Source organism: Acomys minous (assembly GCF_964271855.1).
Source record: "Acomys minous genome assembly, chromosome: 6".
In the NCBI taxonomy this organism is placed as follows: Eukaryota; Metazoa; Chordata; class Mammalia; order Rodentia; family Muridae; genus Acomys; species Acomys minous.
Window position 1 is genome coordinate 129,183,907 of NC_140487.1, and position 24,153 is coordinate 129,208,059.

The following is a 24,153-nucleotide window of genomic DNA, read 5'->3' on the forward strand; positions in this document are numbered from 1 at the left end:
TTCTCTTCAGACACCTCTCTGTTCCTCCCCAAGCTCCTTCTGTCTCCAGAGCTCTCGGACCTTAGCTCCACCCCTCATTTCTGCCCTGGCTGAGTGTAGGCCTTTTCTATTAACCAATCAACTTTAAACAGATAGAGCCAGCTTGACACAAGGGGCAGGTGTGCTGAGAATGCACTCCTCTGGGTGGCAGCCGGATCTCGGAGAACAAAATAGTAATACTCAAATGTTAAGATGACGGAGACCGGGGCTGGAGAGATGGCTCAGTGGTTAAGAGCACTGCCTGCTTTTCCGAAGGACCCGGGTTCAATTCCCAGCACCCACATGGCAGCTCACAACTGTCTGTAACTCCAAAATTTCACACTCACACACCAACGCACATAAATTAAAATTAAAAAAAAAAAAGATGACGGAGACCAGCTCCGCGAACGTCTTGAGTACAGGCAGACTACTGCTCTGGTGGCAAGTAGCCTTAAACAGGCGGACTACTGCTCTGGTGGCAAGTAGCCTTAAGAAACGGGCGGACTGTTGCTCCGGTGGCAGATAGCAATGGTTTATTTCTTAAGTACAGCTTTTATACTATTTTAGAATAGCATATTCTGGCTGGGTGCATAACATTAGCTATTCATTAATATTACCAATAACAAACTTGGTTCTCATACCTATTAGACTAAACACGTCCTGGGAATCAGTCAAGGGAGACAATTTCACGAACAAGAAAGAAGATAACTATAAGCCTTCCCTTACCTTGAACCAACAACTGTTTCACTTTATCAAGAAGTTCACAAGGAGCTACTGCCAAGACTTCTGGGAGCAGAGCCAGAGCCACCCAACCCTTCCAGGAGGGGTAGCCCCTGAGCTCTTCCCCAAAATCCTTAGCTAACCCTTTCAGGCCGATACTAAGTAGCAGTTCTCCTCATTAAGAAGCACCAGACTGGGCCAGGCGTGGTGGTGCACACCTTTAATCTCAGCAGAGGCAGGCGGGTCGCTGTGAATCCGAGGCCAGCCTGGTCTACAGAGTGAGTCCAGGACAGCCAAGGCTACACAGAGAGACCCTTGTCTCGGAGGGAAAAAAAAAGAAACACCAGATCCTGTTACACCATCTTGACCTCAGCTCTTCCCTCCCCTCACCCTGATCCCCTCCAGTCACACTGCAGTCTCCCCTGGTGCTGACAGCTGGCTCCACTTTACCTCCCTGCTCTAGAGGCCATCTTTGCAAAGCCCTTGTTGCACTGTGGACTATGTCTTCACCTCAAAGGACTTTGCAGAAATAGAGGAGTGCTGACCCCGGGTCCCACAGACAGGTGGCAAAGCCTGGCCTTCCCTCTTCCCATGAAACAGCACGGAGACATTGGAGAGAAAGTGCTTTATCTGCTGGCTGCAGTCAGAGGCTGTGGCAGGCTCAGCTCCTCACTCGGACCCGCCAGGAGTAGGTAGTGAGAACACGCTGGTGCTGGCGGACCACACACGTGTAGGTGCCCTCGTTGACTGCGTTAGCGATGATGCTCAGCTGTGCCTCGCCCAGGGCCAGGTAGCCAGGGTAGGAGAACTCCAGGGGCTCCTGGTCCTTGTACCAGCTGCAGGAGGGAGGTTCCTGGATGCCTGCCCTGTCCTGCCCATGCCACGGGCCCCAGGATATGCCAGGGGGCCCCAGGACATGCCAGGGAGCCCAAGCCCGCCCAGTGCTGTTTACTCACTATACTTTGCCTTTCTTGTGTAGGATCTTGTGCCCACAGCGGAAGGTCATGTTCCTGCCCTCTCTCACAAACTTGGTTTTCATTCTGGTGGGTGATGTGGTGGTGGCCACGGTGGGAAATGGGAATTCTATTCAGAGAGTAGGAAAATGCCATGTTAGTGCTAACCTCCATCAAGCTAGGCCCAAGATAGAGGCCCCACCCAACCCCATCTGAACCTCAGTCACCGTAACAGAAGTCACAGCTCCTGGGGCAGAGTCTCTTCATGAGCCTCTGGTGGACATCACAAAATCCTTTTCGTGCCCAGGATGTACACAAAAGCAGCCGGTCCAGGCAGCCTAACAAGAAGGCAACGTGGCTCGGAGCTTGCCCAGAGCCCTACAGCCCACCTGCCCGCCCACCCGCCCCATTGCACCCACCATAGAGTCGGTATAATCCCCACAGCTCATCCTGGGACAATGCCTTCCAGCCTCGTAATGTGGCGTTGAGGTGCATGAGTGCCTGATCTTGCTGTGAGTGCATCAGTCCCAGTGCGTGGCCAATCTCATGGGCTGCCACGTGCACCAGGTCCGTGAGCCAAACACCTGTGGGACCCGTGGCTTAGTGCGTGGGCACCCTCAGCCCTTCCACTCCCAGGGTTGTTCTAGGAGGCTCGGCGCTGACGCTGGAACCCAGCTGAAAGCCGCTCTTAGCCGCAGCCAGGGAGGATAAGCATGTTCCCGGCCTAAGCTGTGAGCTTGGTCCTCAGGAATGCAACTCCGACTCCCTCTCCAGTGGCATGTCGGGGCGGGCCTGTGAGAACCAGAGCTCCTCTTCCTTGATTGCTTGACCCTAACAGCAGCGACCCAAATACTCAGACCCAGGAAATCTGCCTGCCTCAAAGCCCTTCCCCCCCCACCCCCACCCTCGTAGCCCACCATGGTAGAAAGAATGACGCCCCCAGCAGGAGGCCAAACCAAGGAGTTGGGTCACCTTTCTTCCAGCTGTAGCGTGTGGGGCCCAAGATCCAGTACTCGCTGTCATCGAAGTGAATGCCACCGTGGGGAGGGAAGAAAGCATGGGCCAGTTCCCCTGTGGGCCCGTCAAAGCAGTGGTGCAGAGCAGAGACCGAGCAGTCGGTGTGGTTGACTGGGTAGAAACCTAGGAAGACACAAGGCTGCGATAGCACCTGTGGGGCTGGGCGCGGTCAGGAGCACGGCAGTCACCCACCTATCTGGAGGTCACTGGGACGCTCTGGGGCCACCTCACGGAAGCTGAACGGGGAAACATCACTCCACATGCGAAAGGCAGCAGCCAGGCCCTGCCTTGTCTCTTCCGGGCTCAAAAGGTTCCGGGGAAAGGAGAGGATCCTGGGCCGTGGAGGTGGTAATGTGTAAGGGTCAGTGTTGACGGCAGTCTCTGAGATATGGCCTGACCCACCCCACCCCACCCCACCCCACCCACACCCGGGTCTAGGCGGCACCTGTATGTGAGGTTGAAGTGGTCCCAGCGCAGCCTGGCTGGTGTCAGCGTGTAGCGACGTCTTCGTGCCACCAGCATGGTCAGCAGGCTGGGGACCTGGGCAGTGGAGCCCCCTGAAGAGTTTGGTGCATCCACACTTCCCTTCACAGTAAGAAAGTGGGTGTGAGGAGGGTTAGGAAGAGTCCCCAGTGCCGAGCATTGTTGTCCAGGCGGACAGTTAGGCAGCGGAGTGCAGGAAGCTGTGGAAGAGCCCTCCTGTGGGATTTTTCGTTTTTCTACTCTGAGTTGCTTTTACCCGCACTAGGGAGCGGGGAGTTAAGAGCGGGTGGGAGTTGAGTCAGTCGTGGTGGGGTGGCTGGCACACACCCGCCCTTAGTCCCCACAGGCAGGTGGCTACAGAAGCCAGCCTGGTCTACACGGAGACACCCTATCTCGAACAACCAAAACATAAAAATAGCCAATGGGAATGGGCAGAGTTGGAGATGGACGACGCTGCCTCCCTTCTCCAGCGACCACTGGGCACTAACTCAAGATGCTTGGATCTAAGGACTCAGGCAGTGCCGCAAAGCTCCTCCTCACACATGGGCCCACTGATAAACCCTCGGGTGCTCACCCGCTCCTCGCACCTGGCCCTCCAGTCCGCTCACCTGAGCTGCACTCCGGGCGGTCTCTGCCGGAGCCCCCAGCCACTCCAGCCACGCCAGCGCGGAGAGAAGGCACAACCCGCTCAGGACAGTCCCCAACCAGCGGCCCTGTACAGCGCCGGACGCCTTCGGAAGGAGGCAGGCCCGGCAGCCCATGGCAGTCTCGCTGTCGGGTTCAGGGCCACAAGGGGCAGCGCGACGCAGGGGCCTGGACCGCAGAGCTGGGGCGGAGTGGGAGGGGGGTTGGCGGCGGGGCGGCTCAAGTTACAGCCCTATAGTGGGGCGAGGACCCGCCGGCGGCGGCGCTGGCTCCAGTTGTGAACCAGCTGGCCTGTCTGGGACGTCCGCATCCCCCAGTGGAGTTCCAGGAACCAGGCCGTAGGGTCCGTGACAGAGGCCAGAACGCGGACTGCAGGGTCTGGGGTCTATCAGAATGCTAGAAACAGCTAGTAAAGCGGGGTGCCAGGGCTCAGATTTGGGGACGGGGCCCACTTGGCTGGGGGTGAATAACCTTTGGCTTTTCCCCCTCAAACCGCTGGACCCACAATGAAATCCAGGAGGAAAGCCTCGCTTCTGGCCCCCGCCGTTGGCTGAGTGTAACCAGCATACCCGCCAGAGGGGAGCGCAGAGCGAGGGGACGTGGCAACGAGGACGGGGCGGTTGAGCAGCCACTGGCGAGAGACTGTGCAGTAGTAGGAAGGGGACTCGGGGAAGGCAGGGAGCAGGAGGCCTGGGAGAGCCCTTAGGGCGTCTGAGAAAGGGTCTCCTTTGGCCAGAGGGTGCTCTCTTTGGAGCAGAGCAAGAGGTGTGGGGAGGGTGCCAAGACCTGGTGTTCTTGTTTGGGCTCAGGGAGAGGGGGCTGCGGGAACTGAGTCAGGAACTGTGATGGTCCCGCACACGGCTGGCTGCGGGGTAGGAGCTGCGGTCCGGGCAGCCAGTGGCTGTACTGGGTGGGCACTGAGTGAGCACAGCATGGCAAGCAAAACGATGCCCGGCCCAGGTGGGACCCCGGGGTGGAGCCGACTCTGGGGTGGGTGGAGCAGCGACAGCAGGGTAAGAGCTCCCTCCCAGTCTTCCACGTCGTCGGCTTTGGACCCTAGGTGACAGCCATAATGTAGTGGCCAGCAGAGTGGCGCCAACCAGCTGGTGTCCCCTGCTGCTTGAAGAGCTGCGCTGGAAGTTCTTGAAAAGCGTTGGCCATCTGACCCCTCCCTTCCTTACAAAGTATTTGTCCCAACAAGTCGACCCTCTCTTCTTCCCTCAGCCCCAGTTCAACCGCCAAAAGCTTGGCGGCCTCCCACCCACTCCCTAAGCCAGGACCCTCAGAAAGGTGAGTCTCTATACTTGCTAAAACCTGCACAGTCCAAGTCCCCGCCCTAGGTTGGGGAGGGAGGGGGGACGCAGGACGGGCACTGGGGAAGTGACGTGGGGTGGACCAGCCTAAGCCTTTTAGAGCACAGTGTGAGTTCCCGGACCCCTTTGTGTCAAACCGTGGCCAGAGCACTTGAGGTGGCCTGTATCCACAACCAGAGTGTGTTCTTGACCTACATGCAGCCTGCAGCCCCAAGTGTGGTGAAGGGGGCTGGGGAGACTTGCGCTCAGGGGTTGGGGGTCGGGTAAGGATCCCTGGAGCCAGTGGAGTACCCCTAGGCAAGGAACAGACAGCAAAGTCCGAGAATCTTTTTATAAAATACGGGGATTTTGAAGGAGGGTCTGGGATCAGCCACGGTGTGCTGAGCACGCTCACACGAAGATCTGAATGCGGTCGCGGATGGGCTGGCGGCAGATGGGGCAGGCGGTGAGGGCAGCGCCACAGGGCGCACACGCTCCATGGCCGCACTGGAACACCAGGCGGATGTGGCTGTCAATGCAGATGGGGCAGGTGATGCGCTCCTCCATCTGCCTGTAGCGGCTCTGGAGCTCCTCCACCAGCTGCCGAGGCGGGCCAGGCACCTGGATGGCGTTTACCACCTCTGAACCGTCTGTGGGACAAGGTGAGTGGGAGTCAGTAACAGAGGTGTGAAGATTAGGTGCAGACTGGTGAGCTTGCCGCCGGACACGGAGGGGGATGGGCCAAGCTCCTCCCACCCACCTGGGCGCAGCTTCTTGCTGATGACCACCTGGCACCTGATACACTTCTTCATCCTGCGAGCGCACTCTGCAAGAGGCAGCGCACCCCGCACGTCAGTAGGGCTGCGCTAGGCAGCTGGGCCACCCTGGGCCCCACACCCGGCACTCACCCTCACAGACGGTGCGGTGATGGCACGGTGAGAACAGGACAAGCAGTGCCAGCTCTGAGCACACCAGGCACTCCGCGGCTTCTGGCCCTGCTGTGCCAGACACATGCAGGTTCGTCACGGTATTGGGAGTGCTCAGCACATGCCGGGGGCCCGGGGGCACACCCCCACTGCTACCTGCCTGTCGCTCCCTGCAGTTGGAAGGAGGACTTGAAAGGACCAGGTGGCCTTAACTCTGGCCCCGCCCTACACACTCCCCAACGTGGTCTCACCGGAAGCGCTGGGCACAGCCCTGCAAGGCCTTGAGCACTCGGGCCTCAGTGGCCAGGTCCAGCGGGCTCCGGCCGCGGTGGTTTGCGTAGCTTACATCTGCACCCTCCAGTGCCAGGAAACAGGCCACTGCCGCGCCTACAGTCAACTCTGTGCTGCCTGGGAGGCCGGAGGCCTGTAGCTGAGTAGGACATACAGATTAAGGGTGGACACCCACACAGACAGGAGGGAAGCCAGACGTCTGAACAGGGTTCCTCCTGGGCCGAGGCTTCTGGAGAGGGCAGGCCCCCAAGGTACCCATTGCTAGGCAGGTGCACAAACTCTGAGACCCTTCATCTTTTCATCCCAACTGGGGCCAACTGTTTTTCAGGTTAGTCTGGATTACAGGGGATGGCTCCTGAAACTCAGTCCTCCAAACTGCCCGCTCTCCAGAAACCCTGGTTCCCTGGGGCATAAAGGGAGTGAAAAATGACCCACGCCTTTTCTCTAGCACCCACACCATACTTCCTCACCCGTGACAGTAGCTGCATGGGCCCTGGGTCCCCCCCAGCCCTGTCAGCCACCAGGGGCAACAGCTGATGGCGCTGCAGTGCCACGTGTAGGGCTGTGTCTCCTTCCTCATCCTCAGTGTTGACGCTGCAGCCAGCATCCACGAGCAGCGGTACCAGCCCCAGGTGGGCCTGCTGCACGGCCAGGTGCAGCGGAGACTGCAGCTTCCGGTTGCGCACATTCACGTCACAGCGACCCTGGGGAAAGGGCGGACACAGGCTCAGCTCTGAGGCCCCACTGGGTCTGGTTCCTGGCCTGTGAACAGCCCTGGGGACCCTGCACCCACCTCTCGGATTAGGACCTGGGCCACCTCACGGTGGTTGTTGAGAGCTGCCAGATGTAGTGCAGTAAAGCCATCCTCCTTCTTGGCATCCACCAGCTGCCGTGCCCGCGCCAGAATCTTTCTGACTGCTCTGTGGGAACGAGAGTGTCTGTCCAAGGTCTTCCCTAACACTTCACCATAGTGCTCTGGGGCAAGGTAGCTGCCCGGCCCCGCACTCACAGCACATGGCCCTTGAGGGATGCGTGGTGCAGCAGTGTGAAGCCCTGGCTGTTGGTGGCAGTGACATCGATGCCAGGCACCTCAGTGAGGACTTCGACGATGCTACTGGCCCCAGCACCCGCAGAGATGGCAGAATGCAGGGGTGTGTCTGCATGGGCGTCCTGCAACAGAGGGGCTGCTCAGGGGTGTGTCTGCATGGGCGTCCTACAACAGAGGGGCTGCTCACACAGCAATTCATTTCCCATGGTCAAGTTGCTTCCTTGACCTGGGGCTGGTTAGTGCCAGAACAACCAGGGCCTGACACTCACCGGCAAGTTGACATCACAGCCTCGCTCACACAGGGTCTTTACCACCTCTAGGAAGCCCCTCTGTACAGCCACATGTAAGGCTGTGCTGCGTGTGCTGTTCTGAACATCCACCCCACATCCTGCACTCAGGAGCACCCGTGTGGCCTCCGGCTGGTTCCTAGTGGAAGAAGTGGGAGGGTTTGGGGGACACTCCATCTTGTATACCCACTCTTAAGTTCCTTCCCAGCACGACCCAGCAGCCTGCCCTGGCCTCACCCCAGAGCTGTGTAGTGCAGCGCAGTGTTGCCTTCCTCATCCAGCAGGTCCACACTTGCCCTCGCCTGCAGCAGCAGCCGCACCAGCTCTACCTGGCCCAGGTAAGCAGCCACCTGCAGGGCAGTCCTGCCCTGGTTCTTGGTGTCCACCTGTGAGGAAAACCAAGTCATGAGTTCTAGGCACTCCCCCTAACCCTGTCAGACGGTCAGGGTGGCAGCTTGCCTGCTCTGGGTGCCTCCGCAGGAGATCCAGAGCCCGGGCTACATTCCCCAGTGCAGCCTCTACTACCAGCCTCCCTGGGTGCTCTGGGTCACTCTTCTGGGTCCGGAGCTTGTCCAGGGCCACACTCAGTGAGCCTGGGGGCAGGGGTGAGGTAAGTGCCGGCCAGGGGCTGCCCTGCCTCCCACCAGCCACTGAGACTGATGCCGCACTTTTGTTCTCTCTGGCACGCTCAGCCACATCCAAGTTGGCATCTTCCTCAGGTCGGTAGGCCAACAGGCAGGAGGGGCTGAAGGTCCACCGCTGGCCGCCAACTGCCACACGCAAGTTTCCATCTCCAAACACCTTCACCACCTTCCCCACTCGGCCCAGGGCCTGAGAAGAGGAGGGGTCACAACAGGTTGGAGGTGCAGCCGACAGCAGCGGGGGATGGGGTGGGGTGGGGTGGGGTGCATGTGGTGCTGACAGACATCAAGACTCACAGGGGCCATGTCATCGGTCCATTCGCCGTGTCCAGCCTGCAGTCGCTTCACAGTATCAAGGTCATCGATGACCCGGACCACATCACCCACCCAGAAGCTGTTGTGCTAGATGACAGAGAAGCCGGTCAGGGAGTCCCTCCAGCTTCCTGTGTCTCCTCGCGGTCATGGAGGAGGGCAAGAAGAATTAACCTTGGCCCCAGTTCCTGCCTCAAGTACAACCAAATGGTCCATCTGGTCAAGAAACAGCCCTGGGTGGCCAGCCCGAGCCACAGGGGATGACAGTCAGAGAAGCAGAGAGGTAACAGCAACGAGACCAAATCAAAGGCAGGCTCTAGACGTGTGTGAAGGCCAAGAGACCTGCTTTCCAGTGTACTTATCCATTGACCAGACACAGGGCAGCATGGGAAATGTGGTATAGACCCAGGGAAGAAGTTGAGGGGGGAGTTGGGTGGGAGCCCAGGGTGCCAGCGCACAGCCCGGAAGGAGGGTGGGGTCCCCGCGTGGATCTATACACACAATGCATATATTTGTGTCCAGAGTGAACCTGTCCTCAAGTACACTCCTCCATGTCCAGGCAGGAACGCCCCACTCAGTGTCCCCTCTGGCCATCCCCACAGTCTAGCTTTCCAAACAGCTTCCAGAGTCTTCCAAGCCCATCTGCCTCCATGGTGCACACTGCAACTCCAGAAAGTGTGGCCCCGCTTCCAGCCTACCGAACTGCCTTTCGTCTGTCCTCAGGACAGAGCTGCTGGCCCACAGGCTGAGACGCCTCACTTTCCTCTGTGTCCCTCACACTGGATTCCCTTCCTGATCTCACCTCTACCCACCAGGCTCTCTGCTTCCTTCAGGTCTGCAAACTCACGGGGACCCTGGTGCCCTAGGCCTGCCTAAGTACTCCCAAGACTGAACAGGTACATGGAGGGGATTAGAAGCAATAAGTGGGGCTCAGCCCAGCCCCCTAGGCACCTTGGTGAGAGCCCCAGGGTGGAAGGTCCAGCGGGTCTCATGGTTGAACTGCACGCGCACGTCCCCACGGTCTGTGATGCGGTGCACGGTGCCCATCTGTCCGATAAACTGTGGCGGGTCACGGAGGCTATGGCTGGGTCAGGCTGGACTCTTGGGGCAGGAAGAGGGATAGGGGGGTCCAAAGAACTTGGGAAGGGGGCACACAGGGACTCAGCAGAAGAGGTGGCTCACCTCCGCCATCCTAGGGTTCCAGCCACCATGGCCTTCTTGCATGTCCCTTAGCACATCTGTGTCCAGCAGACACTTGACCTTGTCCCCACGCTGGAAGGGCTGGCCATCAGCACTCACCCTGCGCTGTAGCTCTGCTGGCTTGCCTGGGAGGAGGGTGAGAGGCTAGACCTCAGGCAGCAATCTTCCTCCCCCCCCACAACAGGGCACGCCAGGGCAGGAGGGCAGCTGGTGTCAAGGCCAGCCCCGTACCAAGCTTTGGGAGGTGCTCCTTGTAGTAAAAGCCGCCCGCTGCCTCACCGACACACTTGAGATCCACCTTGCCCTTGTGGCCCACACGGTACACATTGGTAGTTCCATCTGCCCATGTCACACTGGCCACACTTCGGCCTGTCTCCACATCCCAGCCACGGATGTCCACCACGCGGCCTGTCTTCCCTTCCCCTCCTGGGAAGACAGTTGCACACCAACAGGCTAAGAGTGTGCCTCAAGGCTGAGCTACGGACAGCTTCACCTCCCTGTCTCCCTCCAGACACCACTCACCGTCCTGTGATCCCCACTCCCAGTCAGGTCCCCGTACCACTTTTGCTCCCTGAAAGATGCCCCTGAGTGGGATTCGAGGCAGGCCCTGCCGGGGACTCAGCGTTACCCTGTAAGAGAATGAGTCCTAAGCCATGCAGAGGGGAATGCTGGCCGGACCCTGCCCTGCCCACCTTGTCCCCTATCCTGACGGCACCATGGTCTATAGGATAGGTTATTCTGGAGTTCAGGCTGAACTATTGCCCTGGAACGGCCTTCCCATCAGACCTCCACACTCTGGGAGAGGGAACAAGCTATTCAATGTGTCTGCACTCAGAGACTTTCACCAATACCAGACCGTAAAGGGACTTGAGATGACTCTTGGAGTAGTCTGTGTGATCAGTCCCTGTCGGCGGCCCTTAAGGCAGCAGGGCCCGAGCGAAGCGTAGAGGAATCAAACATTATCTGGCCATCAGCACAGACAGCTGCTCTGACCTCAAGTTGGCCAGAAGAGGAGACCTATATGCACCTCTCTCCACACACAGGGAAGATCAAGGAGGTGCAGAGAACGAGGGAAGATGCCCAGGTACCTTCCCATGTCAATCAACAGGCCTGTCTCCCAGCCTCATCTCTCTCATCAGGCCAGGGCCACGCCCAGCTGTACCTGTGGGCTGGCACCCAGAGTGAGCTGCCCAGGGACCAGCCTCCTCACAGACCTGGCACCACCAGGGGATGCGGGTGTGGCTGTACACAGAGCACCTTCAGTGCTGCGGGCTGCAGCTGCCCTCGGGAGTTATGCTTGCCTGACTCTAAGGGTGGCAGAGGAAATCCCATGCACAGAGCCCACTGCGCAGTGTGCCTGGAAAAGGCCTTCAGTGGGAAATGGGGGGACCGTCGCTCTCAGGACTCTAGAGTGACCTGACCCTGGCTATTCTCCAAGGAAATCACTCAGGGAGGACACTCAGGGAGTCACTTGTGGAAGTGACTCAGCCAGAGGCCAAGGCCTGGCAAGATGTCAAAGGCACCAGTCAGGAGGCCCCGGGGAGGCCGGCCCCTGCCTAGAGAACTCACGGGCGTGAGTGGGAGGTCTCGTAGCGCTCGAAGGCGTGGGTAAGGTCGTGCTTGTTGTGCATGTAGCACTGTGTGCAGAGGTCGTAGTCAAAGCAGACCCGGCACTTCCAGCGCATGCCACGGAGCCCGTGCTTCTTACAGCAGTCACAGATGATGTTGGGGTGGCGGATACCTAGGTGTAGGACGCGGTTAAGTGAGGACCGGTTGGTCCCCTGTCACAGGGCCAGCCCCACCCACAGCTGGGCAGCAACACACACCGATTTGGGCGTTGTCATAGAGCAGCAGGTCATGGGCACCTTGGTAGCCAGCTCGATAGTTGGTACGTGTGCCCTGGTCCCACTGAACAACAACTGTCCGGTCGGGGGTCGAGGGGCTGCCATGGCGGCCAAGCTCCACCACGGTGCCCACACCGCCCTCACCTCCATCCTGCTGGCCCCACTTCCAGTCCATGCCGCGAACCACGCGCATGCCCACCTGCACACCTGCGTGGGGGTCCAGGTCCATGGTGAGTGGGGGTGTTCAAGGGCCTGCAACAGAGAGCACGCTCAGTTTATGTCAGAATACCATGTGACCAGGCTAATCATAAGACACATGGAGAGGTGGCCAGTATGGGTCAGGATCAAAGAGCAAAGAAGAAAGGACAACAGGGGCTTGGGAAACAGAGCACGGGCCTACAGGCCGGGACCAGAGGGATCCAGGAGAGAAAGCGGTGGGGGGGGGGCAGCAGAACAAAGCTGACAGACACGGAAGGGTGGAAGCTAAATGCAAGGTGCCCACTACAGTGACTTGAAAGGCCGGGGCTGAGGCTGGGAGCATCCTAAGCAGCCAGGCCCAGAGGATCAGGGACTGAGTCTGGCACAGTGGCCGCATGCTGGTGGATTTCTTCCAAAGGTCTGTGCATGATGCTCCGTCAGTGTATGTGCCCTTCAACGCTAGAGTTGGACGTGATGGTGCACACTTTAACGCCTGCACTCAGGAGGCAGCAGCAAGAGAGAGGTTCAAGACCAGCCTGGGCTACACAGTGAGTTCTAGGCTGGATCCAAAAATGAATTATTTTAAAGTAAAGCTAATTGATGTGTATTGTAGACATCCACGTTAGGGACTGTAAGGCCATCCATCTGTCAGAGGCAAGGACTCATCTTTCTGTGCAGTTCAGTGCTATGTGGGACTGAGTTAAAGGGCTGTTGTTCATGATACCATGGAGCAACTGTGTAAGAGAAGAGGCTCACAGTAAACAACCCACAAGTCTGTATGAAAAAGTCAGACAAGCTGAAAATGGCTAAAACACAGAAGCGTGCACTCCAGGCCACATACTACATGTGGAATGTCCTGTTACCCTGCTCACAGGCAGGGCAAGACCCTCGGCTCCACACTTGCAAGGCCAGTGCAGTAAAGCCACACGACGCTTTAGGGAGCTTCTCTGGAGAAGCGTGGCCCGGGCATACAGGAGGGACGCTCACAGAAGCGCCTGCTCTGTGTTCCTCATGGTGAACCGGGCCTTGCAGTATTCAGTGCCCGGGAGAGTGTCAACCGACCTTGGTGTCTGGGGCAGCAAAATAAAGATGATGGGCATGGAAGGGCAGTGGCCAGAGGTAAGAGTGTCCACTACAGTGACTCCACTCACAGAGACAGACAGGCCGGGCACTCGAAAGGCAGAGGCGGGCAGATCTCTATGAGTTTGAGGCCAGCCTGGTCTACAAAGTGAGTGTCCAGGGCAGCCAAGGCTACACAGAGAAACCCTGTCTCGAAAACAAACAAACAAACAAACAAAAAAGAAAAGAAGAGGAAGAAAAATGAGTAACAACGATGCTGTCCAGGGCAGTGGGCAGCAGGGCAGTGGGTAGCAGGGCACAGGGCAGTGGGCAGCAGGGCAGTGGGCAGCAGGGCAGCAGGGCAGCGGGCAGCAGGGCAGCAGGGCAGCAGCAGGCAGCAGGGCAGCAGCAGGCAGTGGGCAACACGGCAGTGGGCAGCAGGGCAGTGGGCAGCAGGGCAGTAGGCAGTGGGCAGCTGGGCAGCAGGGCAGCTGGGCAGCAGGGCAGCTGGGCAGCAGGGCAGCAGCAGGCAGTGGGCAGCAGGCAGCGGGCAGCAGGGCAGTGGGCAGCGGGCAGCAGGGCAGTGGGCAGCAGGGCAGTAGGCAGTGGGCAGCTGGGCAGCTGGGCAGTGGGCAGCAGGGCAGCAACAGGCAGTGGGCAGCAGTGGGCAACAGGGCAGCAGGGCAGTGGGCAGCAGGGCAGTAGGCAGTGGGCAGCTGGGCAGCTGGGCAGCAGGGCAGCTGGGCAGCAGGGCAGCAGCGGGCAGCAGGCAGCGGGCAGCAGGGCAGCGGGCAGTGGGCAGTGGGCAGCTGGGCAGCAGGGCAGTAGGCAGTGGGCAGTGGGCAGCTGGGCAGCAGGGCAGTGGGCAGCTGGGCAGCAGGGCAGTGGGCAGCAGGCAGCGGGCAGCGGGCAGTGGGCAGCAGGGCAGTAGGGCAGTAGGGCAGCAGGGCAGTGGGCAGCGGGCAGCAGGGCAGTAGGGCAGCAGGGCACAGGGCAGTGGGCAGCAGGGCAGCAGGGCAGTGGGCAGCAGGGAAGGAGCCAGGGCATCACGGTGTCAGCCATTCCCAGCTTTAGGTCGTTGGTGTGGCCTGAGTCATACTATGTATCTGTACTGAGTTTTAGCATGTACAAGGTGTTTCCCAGACTCCCCTGCCTCAGCATTTAAAGTGCCGCCATCCAGGCACACAAATGAAGCTGACAGACAGACTGCCGGGACGGGGAGGCGCAGAGGCTCCTGCACAAGTCACGCACGCAAGCTCCACGGCTGGGGAAGGAGTGGGGGCTGCTCAGGGTGGCCAACACCAGCAGGCCTGTCTGGGTGCAGCTGTCAGCACCACAGGGTCCTGCCAACTCTATCTGGAGCCCAGCGTCCCTCCTCGGCCATGAGGCAGAGGCCGGATCGGGGCCAACTGAGCCACAAGAGGGGGACAGCACATAACAGCCCTCTCTGCCTGGGCCCTCTTCCAGTCTGTGCCCCAGACTGACAGCCTCTTGACCTGCCCAGCTCCCCACTCAGGTGGCAGTAAGGAAGACCAGCAGTCCTGCTTAACTGCATCCACTAGCTGAAGGCTGGGTGTCTGCAGCCTGTGGCAGTGGCCTGAGCACCACAGGCCAAACTGTAACAACTCCAGCGCCGCCCAGAAGCCTGTGCTACACACAGGGCACTGTTACAAGCTGACTCTGGGTCTGCATCTCACCACGTACTCAGGACTACAAACCTCTTGGTCAGCAAGACTTGTTGCAGTTTTAATTTTTTAAATTATTTCATGTGTGGGGGTTTTGCCTGTGTATGTCTGTATACCACATGTGTGTATGTCTGTATACCACATGTGTGTGTGTATGTATACCACATGTGTGCAGTGCCAAGAGAGGACAAAAAGAGGGCATGAGAGGTGACTGTGAGGCGTCGTGTGGATGCTAGGGATTGAACCTGTCGGTCTTCTGGAGAGCAGGCAGCTTAACCCCCACCCCATTCCTCAAGCCCCTCCTGAAGCTCCTCTTCCTAGACCCACAGCAAAGGCAGGTGGCTCTCTCTCCTGGCTCGTTGCCTAAGAAAGCTTCCCACACAGCTGAGCTCTGCTTCTTCAAGGACCCTCCTTATCTGTCCATGGACGGCGTCTGTCCTCTCCAAGAGCCCTAGGGTCCCTGCTGAGATGTGGCACCAAGGCCTGATGCCAGGGGAAATCCACAGGAGGGACAACCGCAGGGCAGCTGAGTACACAAGGTCTTTGAGGACAGCACCAAGTCCTTTCCCTGCCAGAGCCCATGTCGTCAGACTCAGGCCTGGCCAGACTCAACAGCAGCTGAGTATCTAGGACGCACGAGACACAGAAAAGTAAGGGAGCTTGTGCTTGGCTCCTGTTATGACTACAGGCTCTGTGTGTTGATGGCCCAGGTAGCCCAGGCCCCACAAACACTGCAAGCCAGATACTGGTGCCTCACCCTGAGTGGCACAGACACATCACACACCAAGGAGCACGTTCCACTGGGAGGCTCAGCTCCATGCTCCTCCCTGGTAATGGCCATGGCTGACTACTGGGGCCATCCTGGAGGGAAATGAACCGAGCAGGTGTGCTGGAGTGGGACTGAAATTTCTCAGTACACCTTCCCAGCCAGCCAGCCTGCACTCCAAGGCTCCCAGCCTCGTCTTTTCCTAGGTCCTTGCTTTGAGTTCACATTCTCTCCATGCAGATCTCCTGAAGTGCAGACACTCTCAGGCTAGGCACTCCATCCACTCCCAGCATCCTCTGCACACGACTGAGGCAGGGGAGACTAAGACAGTGGCCTGTGGGCTCTTCAGAGACACAGCTCTGCCTCCGCCAGGCTGCTCATCGTGTGATGGGAACCGCACGAGCCTTCTTTCCTGCTGACAGAGGTCATCACAGCTGGGAACACCTCATTCTCACTCCAATATACCTGTCCAGCCAGAGCAAGGCTTGTTACAATAGAACCTCAGACTCCGACAAAGGTGGGCAGACACACTCAACAGTCGCTCTGATAGCAGGGGACACTGACAACCGCACCCTGGACCAGGCATGGTGGTGCACACTTGTAGATTTTGCATTTGGGAGGCTGAGTCAACAGGCTCTCAACTTCAAATCTGCTTAGGGTGACATAGCAAGATCTTATCTCAAAAGAGAGAGGGAGGGGAAGGGGAAAAAAGAGGCATGGGAGGAGGAGGAGCCAACAACAACAGGTCCTGTGTGGCAAGTCTCTGCTCCTGCGAGCAGCTTCTCAGCCACAGCTTATCCACAGCCGCAATAACCACTTGACGCTGGGCCTTTTACAAGACATAGAGTAAGGTGGGCTTCAAACATGACACAAGCTTAGCCCATGTATGGCCCCGCTTTCAGGAGAATGGGCAGAGGGCATAGAGCTCATGTGGAGGGTACCCAGCTCAGTCTCTAGAGCTGCCCCCAGCCAGCAGCCCAGAAAAGCCAGAACACAACCATATGGAACACAGAAAAGGCTTTCTGCCCATAACCAGCATCCCAAAGCCTAAGGCTGCACCAACAACACTGTCGGAGTGTAGGCAGGAGGCTCAGTACGCGACTTCTCCCCCAGTCAAGCTTCCCTGTGGTAAACACTAAGAAGCACCCAGCACTGGTGGCACATGCAACTTGAGAGCCTGTGTCCCCTGTCCCCACGGCCTCAGGTCTTTCCTATGCTTAGGAGGTAGCACTCTACATCCTGCGTGGTGTTATCTGACTGGGATTTCCTTCCCTGAGCTGCGCCTCTCTCTGGCAATGCCTCTCTGCTGCCTCTTAGAACGGAGTCACTGCACAACCGGGCAGGAGACAGAGTCCCTGGAGATGGCCTTCTGTGACACTATTAGAAGACCCAGTCGACGGCTTCCCTTCCTCTCTCTGCAGCCCTGCAGCTTTCTGCACTGTCACCAGCCTACTATTAGCATCCCATTCCTTGGCCTGTGATGCCGCTATCCGAGAACAGACAGGTTCGCCTGGGGCGCATGGAGTGGTCCACAGCAGAGTGAGAAGAAGCAGGAAGGCAGAGACGACACTGGGGCACACTGGGGCACACTGGGGCACACTGGGGCACACTGGGGGAGGTCTCCATTGTGGACTCAGCTCTTGTTCTCGTCCACCTAGAGGGTCTTCCTCTTTGGATGGCATGGGGACCCAGAAATGATGAAAGGGCGTGTCTACTTCATGATCAATAGAGAGCTGGGGGCATAAGACCACTTCAGAATGGAGTTTTCTTTTTCTTTCTTTCTTTTTTTTTTTTCCGAGACAGGGTTTCTCTGTGTAGCCTTGGGTGTCCTAGACTCACTTTGTAGACCAGGCTGGCCTCGAACTCACATCGATCCTCCTGCCTCTGCCTCCCGAGTGCTGGGGATTAAAGGCGTGCGCCACCACGCCCGGCTCTCTTTTTTCTTTTTTTCTTTTTCTTTTTGAGACAGGGTTTCTCTTTGTAGCCTTGGGCTGTGCTAGACTCACTTTGTAGACCAGGCTGGCCTTGAACTCACAGCGATCAGCTTGCCTCTGCCTCCCGAGTGCTGGGGTTACAGGCGTGCGCCACCACGCCCAGCTCAGAATGGAGTTTTCTGACAAAGGTCTTATCCCTTATGCTTACCTGTCCACTGACTGACCTAACTCTCTAAGGCCCAGGGCAGAGTCAAGAGGGAAGCTGGAGGCCAGCATGCTGGGTGCAGCACCAGGCCAGAGAGTGACGAGTCGACTATGCCAAGCCTCGGGTGAGTATATATGCTCAGGGGACCTAGGAGAAGTGCCTGGTGAGACACAGGACTGGAGGTCTGTCGTGAAGGACAGCCAGCTCCTCTGGGATCTTACTGTTATTGTCTCTTTCTGGACCGTCCCTGCTGTGATAGCTGCTCTTGGTCAACATCTTGACTACATCTGAAATTAACTAAAGCCCGGGCAGCGGGGCACCGCTGTGAGGAATTCTTCTTAATTAAATCACTGAAGGGTGGGGCTGGGCATCGTGGCGCACGCCTCTAATTACAGCACTCGGGAGGCAGAGGCAGGTGGATCTCTGTAAATTCAAGGCCAGCCTGGTCTACAAAGTGAGTCTGAAACAGTCAAGGGTACACAGAGAAACCCTGTCTCAAAAAGGAAAAAAAAAAAATTGAAGTGGGAAGACCTACCTTTAATCTGAATCTTTTAAGCTGGGAAGACTCACCTTTGATATGGGCCACACCTTCTGGTGGCAGTTTATAGAAAGAGGGGAAAGAAAGAAACTTTTGCTCTTTAAAAAAAAAATTATTTTTTATGTATATGAGTGTTCTGCTTGCATGTACACCTGCACACCAGAAGAGGGCACCAGATCTCATTATAGATGGTTGTGAGCCACCATGTGGGTGCTGGGAATTGAACTCAGGACCTTTGGAAGAGCAGCCAGTGCTCTTAACCTCTGAGCCATCTCTCCAGCCCCAACTTTTGCTCCTTTATTTTTTTTTCAGTGTTTTGAGACAGGGTTTCTCTGTGTTATCTCTGCCGTCCTGGTCTAGGAAACTTCTGTTCTTATCTGCTTACCCCATTTCAATTCGCTGGCAGTGGAGCGTGCTTCTTCCTGACCGTAACCTACACTGAATGCCAGCTGAGAGTCCAAGTCCAGCCTTGTGGACTTGGACTTTGCATCAGGAGACAATTACTGTTGGACCAGCTAGATCACAGCCTGTAAACGACTCTAAAAATTTCTTTTCATGCTTGCTGTGGTGGTGCACACCATGTGTGTGTGTACATATAAATATGTATATGTATATATATCTTTTTAAAAATATAGACCAGGATGGCCTGGAATTCATTTCAAGTGCTGCAATTAAAAGCATGAGTGGGGGATGGGCATGGTGGAGCACACCTTTAATATGAACTATATATATATGTATGTATATATATATGTGTATGTATATATATACGTATATATATACATATGTATGTGTATATATATATATATATATATCCACTGTGTATCTCTGAAGAACCCTGACAATACCACCTCCACAGGCCAGCCTTCCTCTAAGCAGGCAGCCTCTGCCCACCTTCTTCTATCTTCTTGCCCTAATTGCCAAGGCTCTTGACAGAGGATGGAGCTGTGTGCCCCCTGTGTCCTGAACCCTGTCAAAGCGTCCAGAGACACTAGTAGCCTTACAGGAACCTCAGTCCTGTGTTTGTGGAGAGGACCTAGGGTCTGAGAGCATTGTCCTGGAGCTCTGCCCAGTACAGCTCCAAAACAGTCTAGGGGCTACGACCAGGTGCACAAACAACCTAGCTTTCCAACCCACATTAATGCCACCAGACTCTAGTACACATCACACCTCAGGGTGCTGAACACAACAATGTGTGCCATCATACCAGTAGGAAATTTATCTACTGAATTAACTGACTTCTCTTTGCCAAAAATACTGGGCTCTGCCATCAGAAACAGCCATGTCCCTGCCCAGTATCCAAACACCCCTGGTTCTGTTGTCATCAATATTTACAATTATAGTGGGGTATGTCAGACTGTGAGGACTCGGTTGACAAATGTGCTTCGGCAGAACTCACCTGCAATCCCAGCACTTAGGAAGCAGAGGCAGGCAGATCTCTGTGAGTTCGAGGCCAACCAGGTCTACAGAGCTAGGACAGCCAAGGCTATACAAAGCAACCCTGTCTTGAAGGAAAAAGAAAGACAGGAAGAACTCACCTTAGGACATACAGAAGCCTCTAGTCAGCATCCCAGGTATTTAGTTGCTACGTCCTGGGCTGCAAATGTTCTCAGCCACCAAAACTTCCTGTGGGAAACTAGCAGCCATTGCCAGCACAGAACACAGCAAACCAAACAGGTAGGCAGGAAGCCAGCCTAGGGAAAGAGCATTTTAGAGGCAGTTTTACTCTGGATTTACTAGGATAACCAGACAGTGATCATTGTGGCTGCTGTTGCAAGCAGTGTTTCTTCCTTTAAGAAACAAACTTAAAAAAAAAAATGGGGCCGGGCGTGGTGGCACACCCCTTTAATCCCAGCACTCGGGAGGCAGAGGCAGGTGGATCTCTGTTCTACAAAGCGAGTCCAGGACAGCCAAGGCTACACAGAGAAACCCTGTCTCTAAAAACAACAACAACAACAACAAAAATGTAGACCAGGATGGCCCGGGATTCCTTTCAAGTGCTGAAATTAAAAGCACGTGTGAGCCGGGTGTGGCGACACATGCCATTAATCCCAGCACTCAGGAGACAGAGACAGGTGGATTTTTACAAGTTCAAGACTAGCCTGGCCTTCGAAGTGAGTCCAGGACAGCCAGAGCTGTTACACGGAGAAACTCTGTCTCGAAAAACCAAAATAAAAGCATGTGTGGGGCACCATGCCGAGACAGTGTACACCCCTTAATAGGTGAGAATTATCAGGACGGTGTAGACCACTGCTGTCTCTTATTATGTGAATATTTTATTAGGAAGCCCCACACACAACCATAAAAATTAAATCATGTTTACTGTGTGGATGTTGTTGGGTTGCCTTTGTTCAGACGAATAGTTACATGACACAGAGACCACTCGGGACTAACGCTTACCTACCTACACTTCTGGTGGTGCCTGAGACACCGCTGAATTGAAAATGTGTGGCAAAAACTGGTGTCTCAGAAGCCCCTACCAGGCAGGTCGACACCCCAGGTGCCAGTAAAATCAAAGAATGTCAACCTAAGACACAGAGGCTAGGAAACCAGATCCGCCCCACATCAAGACATCTGCTGAGGGACACCCATTAAGGCTCAGGGGTATCATAATATTGGTTATCTAGCTGGAGGACCCCAGATACACTGCAGCTCGGGGTTCACCACGCTGCCCAGGACTGACCTTGGGTGCGATAACGACAACCAGATACTTGTTGCATCAGAAGCAACAGGCCAGAGTGCAATGTGCAGCCAGGAGACCTTCTGCAAGGGGCTAACCTTGCTCTGTCCCCGAGACGGCTGGCTCATCAGGAGCCTTCCTGGCGTCTCTGCTTCTCTCCTTGGTTCTGAACCCAGAGGAGGCAGGAAGGACGATTTCTCACTGCCTGATCCACTCAAGCACATTAAGACGCAAACACAAGCCCTGACAGAACATCGGACAGCATCTTCAAGGGGAACGAACCAAACCCAAACTGTCAGGCCCCAGCTGTCAAGCGCTCACCTGTCTGGAGATCCAAGTGTCCCCCACCCGCCTTGAGAATTGGGCAGGAGCCCCGATGCTTGGAGACTTGGGACTGGCCTCCGCCGGGCTGACCTTCCGCGAGATCCAACCCTGGGTGGCCAGGGGTGGCTGAGACGCAGTTAACACCTGAGAAGGGACAGAGGCCGCTGCTCGCCTTAAAAAGCTGTCAGGGGTCCGGCGGCTGGGACACGCAGCATCACCCCCACGCACCGAGAACGCGCACCGCGCACGAGCCGTGCCCGGGAGCGGAGGAGCAGAAGCCTGCCGCGCGCAAGGGCCCAAGCCTCTCGCCCAAGCCGCAGCCCGGGGAGGCTGATGAGGGCTCCTGGGCCCCGTGCCACCGCCCCCGGCGCTGGGAGGATGCTCGTTCGGCCCAGCAACACCCGGTGTTGCTGCAGCGCAGAGGCTGACAGACGCTCCTCGGCTCGCGACCGGGGCGCCAGCAGCAGTCCGCGGTCCTCCGCCCCTCCACGGCGCCCGGCAAGGCCGGCTCTCCAGCGCCAGCCCACCAGGCAGCCCCACCAAGGCCCCCCGACAACTGTCCCGGGCCGCCGCACAGACTGCCGGGAGTTGTAGTTTGCTGCGCCGTCCCGGGGGCGGGGCGAGCAGCTCCCAGTAGGCCCTGCGCGTGACGTCACGCGCTTCGGTCAGGGGCGGAGCGTGCAGCTCCGGAGAGACACCCCCGCCCCCCCGCAGCGTGACGTTCGCATCTGTTGCTGCCGCAAACGGACCGACAGCCGCGGCATCTACGGCCGGCGGAGCTCTGCCTGTCTAGAGAAGATACTGGAAAAGTCCCGGCAAATAGGGATGCATTCCAGGAGAGAACGGGGTCGGGAAGACCCGCGCCCGGAAGTGCGTCTGGGCGGAGCCCGCGTGGCACCGCCCTCCTGCGCTGGACCAGTTTCCAGGACGCTTTCCGTTGCCACGGAGACAAAAGTTCTGGGTGACGTCTTGCCTGAAATGGGCGGGGTTTACAGAGCTGTGGCGAAGACGCATCAAAAGTAACTCCTTTGGCTTATATTTTGATTATATTTTGAGATACTGTTTCACGATGTAGAAATATGTAGCAGCATAGCCTGGAACTCGCCATCTTCACTAGGCTGGCCTCGAACTCGCTGAGTCCCGCCGCCATCTGTCTCCTGAGCGCTGAAATTAAAAGCCTGCGCCACCGCACCCAGCACGACATCATCATTTGCGTTAAAAATCAGAGTTGTGCCAGTTGTTTTTTTTTTTTTTTTCTTTTTCTTTTTTTTTTGTTTTCCTGCTGATCTGGGACGGGGGAGGGATCAACTCGGGTCAACTGAGCACCCCCTACCCAGATATTGATTTAGTCCCACAGGCCTAAAGATAAAAAGCAGTCATCCGATCTTTGGTGTTCATAAACAGTATACTACCTTGATATACATATTTTAGATACTTCTGTGGAGTTCTTCAGGCCCGTGGGCAAGGCACCTCCATACTTGCTCTCACTGTCCCCTCACTCAGCTAGCTGTCTAGGTTTATGCCCCTAATGCCAGTTACCACACGTGAACCTAGTCCGTTCCTGCACAATCGTAGTGGACCTCACTTTGGTACTGTGGTCTTACTCTCACGTGCTGGAGTGTATGGGCTCCAGCACTGGTTTTTCTCATGTGTCAGCAGGTTTCTAGTTTATTTGAGTTGGGGCGGGGCTGGTTGGTAGGTTAGTTGGTTTTAGAGATTTAGTGATATCACTAAATAGCCCTGGCTGGCCTGAAATTCTCACGCAGCCCAGGCTAGCCTGAACTCAGGAAGATTCACCTGCCTCTGCTTCTTTAGTGCTAGGATGAAAGGCGTGTGCCACCATCGGTGGGCCTAACCAAGATGGCTTTGTGCTGTGCCAGGGGAAATGACACTGAGGAGAGAAGAGGGAATGAAGAACTTAGGATGGTGCAAGGCCTGAGAACACCTGCTGGGGGGGTTGTTAATGGAATTATCAGGGCCCTCCATCTGTTTACAGGCTGGAGTAATTAATTATAGGGGAGAAAAGAGAGGGGCAGCAAAGGAGGTTGGGACGTTTCCCTTTGGGCCCTGGCTGTGGCTAGGAGTAACCAAAGAATGACAGATGAGTAGTCAGTGAGTGCAAGAATGTGAGGTGTCGCTGGGCGTGGTGGCGCACGCCTTTAATCCCAGCCCTCGGGAGGGAGGCAGAGGCAGGTGGGTCTCTGTGAGTTTGAGGCCAGCCTGGTCTACAGAGGGTGTCCAGGACAGCCAGGGCTACACAGAGGAACCCTGTCTTGAAGAAGAAGAAAAAAAAAAAAGAGAGAGAGAGAAAGAGAGGGGGGCAGTGATTGGGAGATTGAGATTGAGAAATTACTATAGTTCTGGACACTTGTCTCCATTAAGCCAAAATGGAGAACTTTATAAATTTTTTTTGGTTTTTTTTGAGGCAGGGTTTCTCTGTGTAGCCTTGGCTGTCCTGGACTTGCTTTGTAGCTCAGGCTGGCCTCGAACTCACAGCGATCTGCCTGCTTCTGCCTCCCGAGTGCTGGGATTAAAGGCATGCGCCACATGCCTGGTTTGGAGAACTTTTTCAAAATGCCATGGGCATGGTTAACGTCAGGGACAGAACCCAGAGCTTCATGCGTGACAGGCAAGCATTCTGCAAGTGTGCCCCACCCCTAGCCTGCTTTCTAGCAGTGTTTTGTTTAGTTTTTGAGACAGGGTGCCTCTGTGTAGCCCTGGCTGTCCTGGAACTCACTCTGTAGACCAGATCTGCCTGCCTCTGCCTCCCAAGTGCTGAGATTAAAGGCTTGTGCTAGCAGCATCTGGCCTGCTTCCTAGAATTTTTATATACCTAGCTTTTCGCTCATCTGAGGTGGCTAGTTTTCCAGATGTTCCAAATTTTTCACCTCTCTGTGACATCGTCCAGAGCCTGCAGACCTCAGAGAGTCTTTTCTGGTCCTGAGCTCCGTCTTCCCACCCACAGCTATTTGGAAGGAAGCTTTTCTCTGCCGCCCCGAGGCATCTAGAAGACATCATGACGGTTACAAAGACATATCGGTGCTTTAAGTGAGAAGTGGCAGCTTAACGGGTGATGGATTTTCTTTGGAT

General features: G+C 56.5%; 2 protein-coding genes across 8 annotated transcripts; both read right to left on the reverse strand.

Annotated features, from left to right (window-relative positions):
- Positions 1 to 1,348: 1,348 nt before the first annotated feature.
- On the reverse strand, positions 1,349 to 4,549 carry MMP23B (matrix metallopeptidase 23B). Its single transcript, XM_084785159.1, has 8 exons — positions 3,800 to 4,549; positions 3,154 to 3,293; positions 2,901 to 3,040; positions 2,664 to 2,831; positions 2,111 to 2,275; positions 1,919 to 2,029; positions 1,695 to 1,821; positions 1,349 to 1,574 (listed from the first exon to the last, which is right to left on the reverse strand). Exons 1-8 carry the CDS (start codon positions 3,950 to 3,952, stop codon positions 1,400 to 1,402), a joined length of 1,179 nt encoding a protein of 392 aa, XP_084641285.1. The 5' UTR covers positions 3,953 to 4,549; the 3' UTR covers positions 1,349 to 1,399.
- Positions 4,550 to 5,465: 916 nt separating this feature from the next.
- Positions 5,466 to 21,676, reverse strand: MIB2 (MIB E3 ubiquitin protein ligase 2). 7 transcript variants are annotated; one of them, XM_084785321.1, is made up of 20 exons: positions 21,061 to 21,674; positions 19,598 to 19,753; positions 11,660 to 11,929; positions 11,403 to 11,574; positions 10,356 to 10,462; positions 10,065 to 10,259; positions 9,816 to 9,958; positions 9,585 to 9,680; positions 8,619 to 8,723; positions 8,349 to 8,511; positions 8,140 to 8,273; positions 7,918 to 8,066; positions 7,663 to 7,819; positions 7,355 to 7,515; positions 7,139 to 7,265; positions 6,816 to 7,049; positions 6,306 to 6,484; positions 6,037 to 6,224; positions 5,889 to 5,954; positions 5,466 to 5,778 (listed from the first exon to the last, which is right to left on the reverse strand). In XM_084785321.1, exons 3-20 carry the CDS (start codon positions 11,904 to 11,906, stop codon positions 5,540 to 5,542), a joined length of 2,862 nt encoding a protein of 953 aa, XP_084641447.1. In that variant the 5' UTR covers positions 11,907 to 11,929; positions 19,598 to 19,753; positions 21,061 to 21,674; the 3' UTR covers positions 5,466 to 5,539. The 7 variants fall into 7 exon arrangements, with proteins under 7 accessions (XP_084641447.1, XP_084641446.1, XP_084641445.1 ...); XM_084785320.1 differs by having other exon boundaries at positions 9,585 to 9,692; XM_084785319.1 differs by having other exon boundaries at positions 8,140 to 8,511; positions 21,061 to 21,676.
- Positions 21,677 to 24,153: the final 2,477 nt, after the last annotated feature.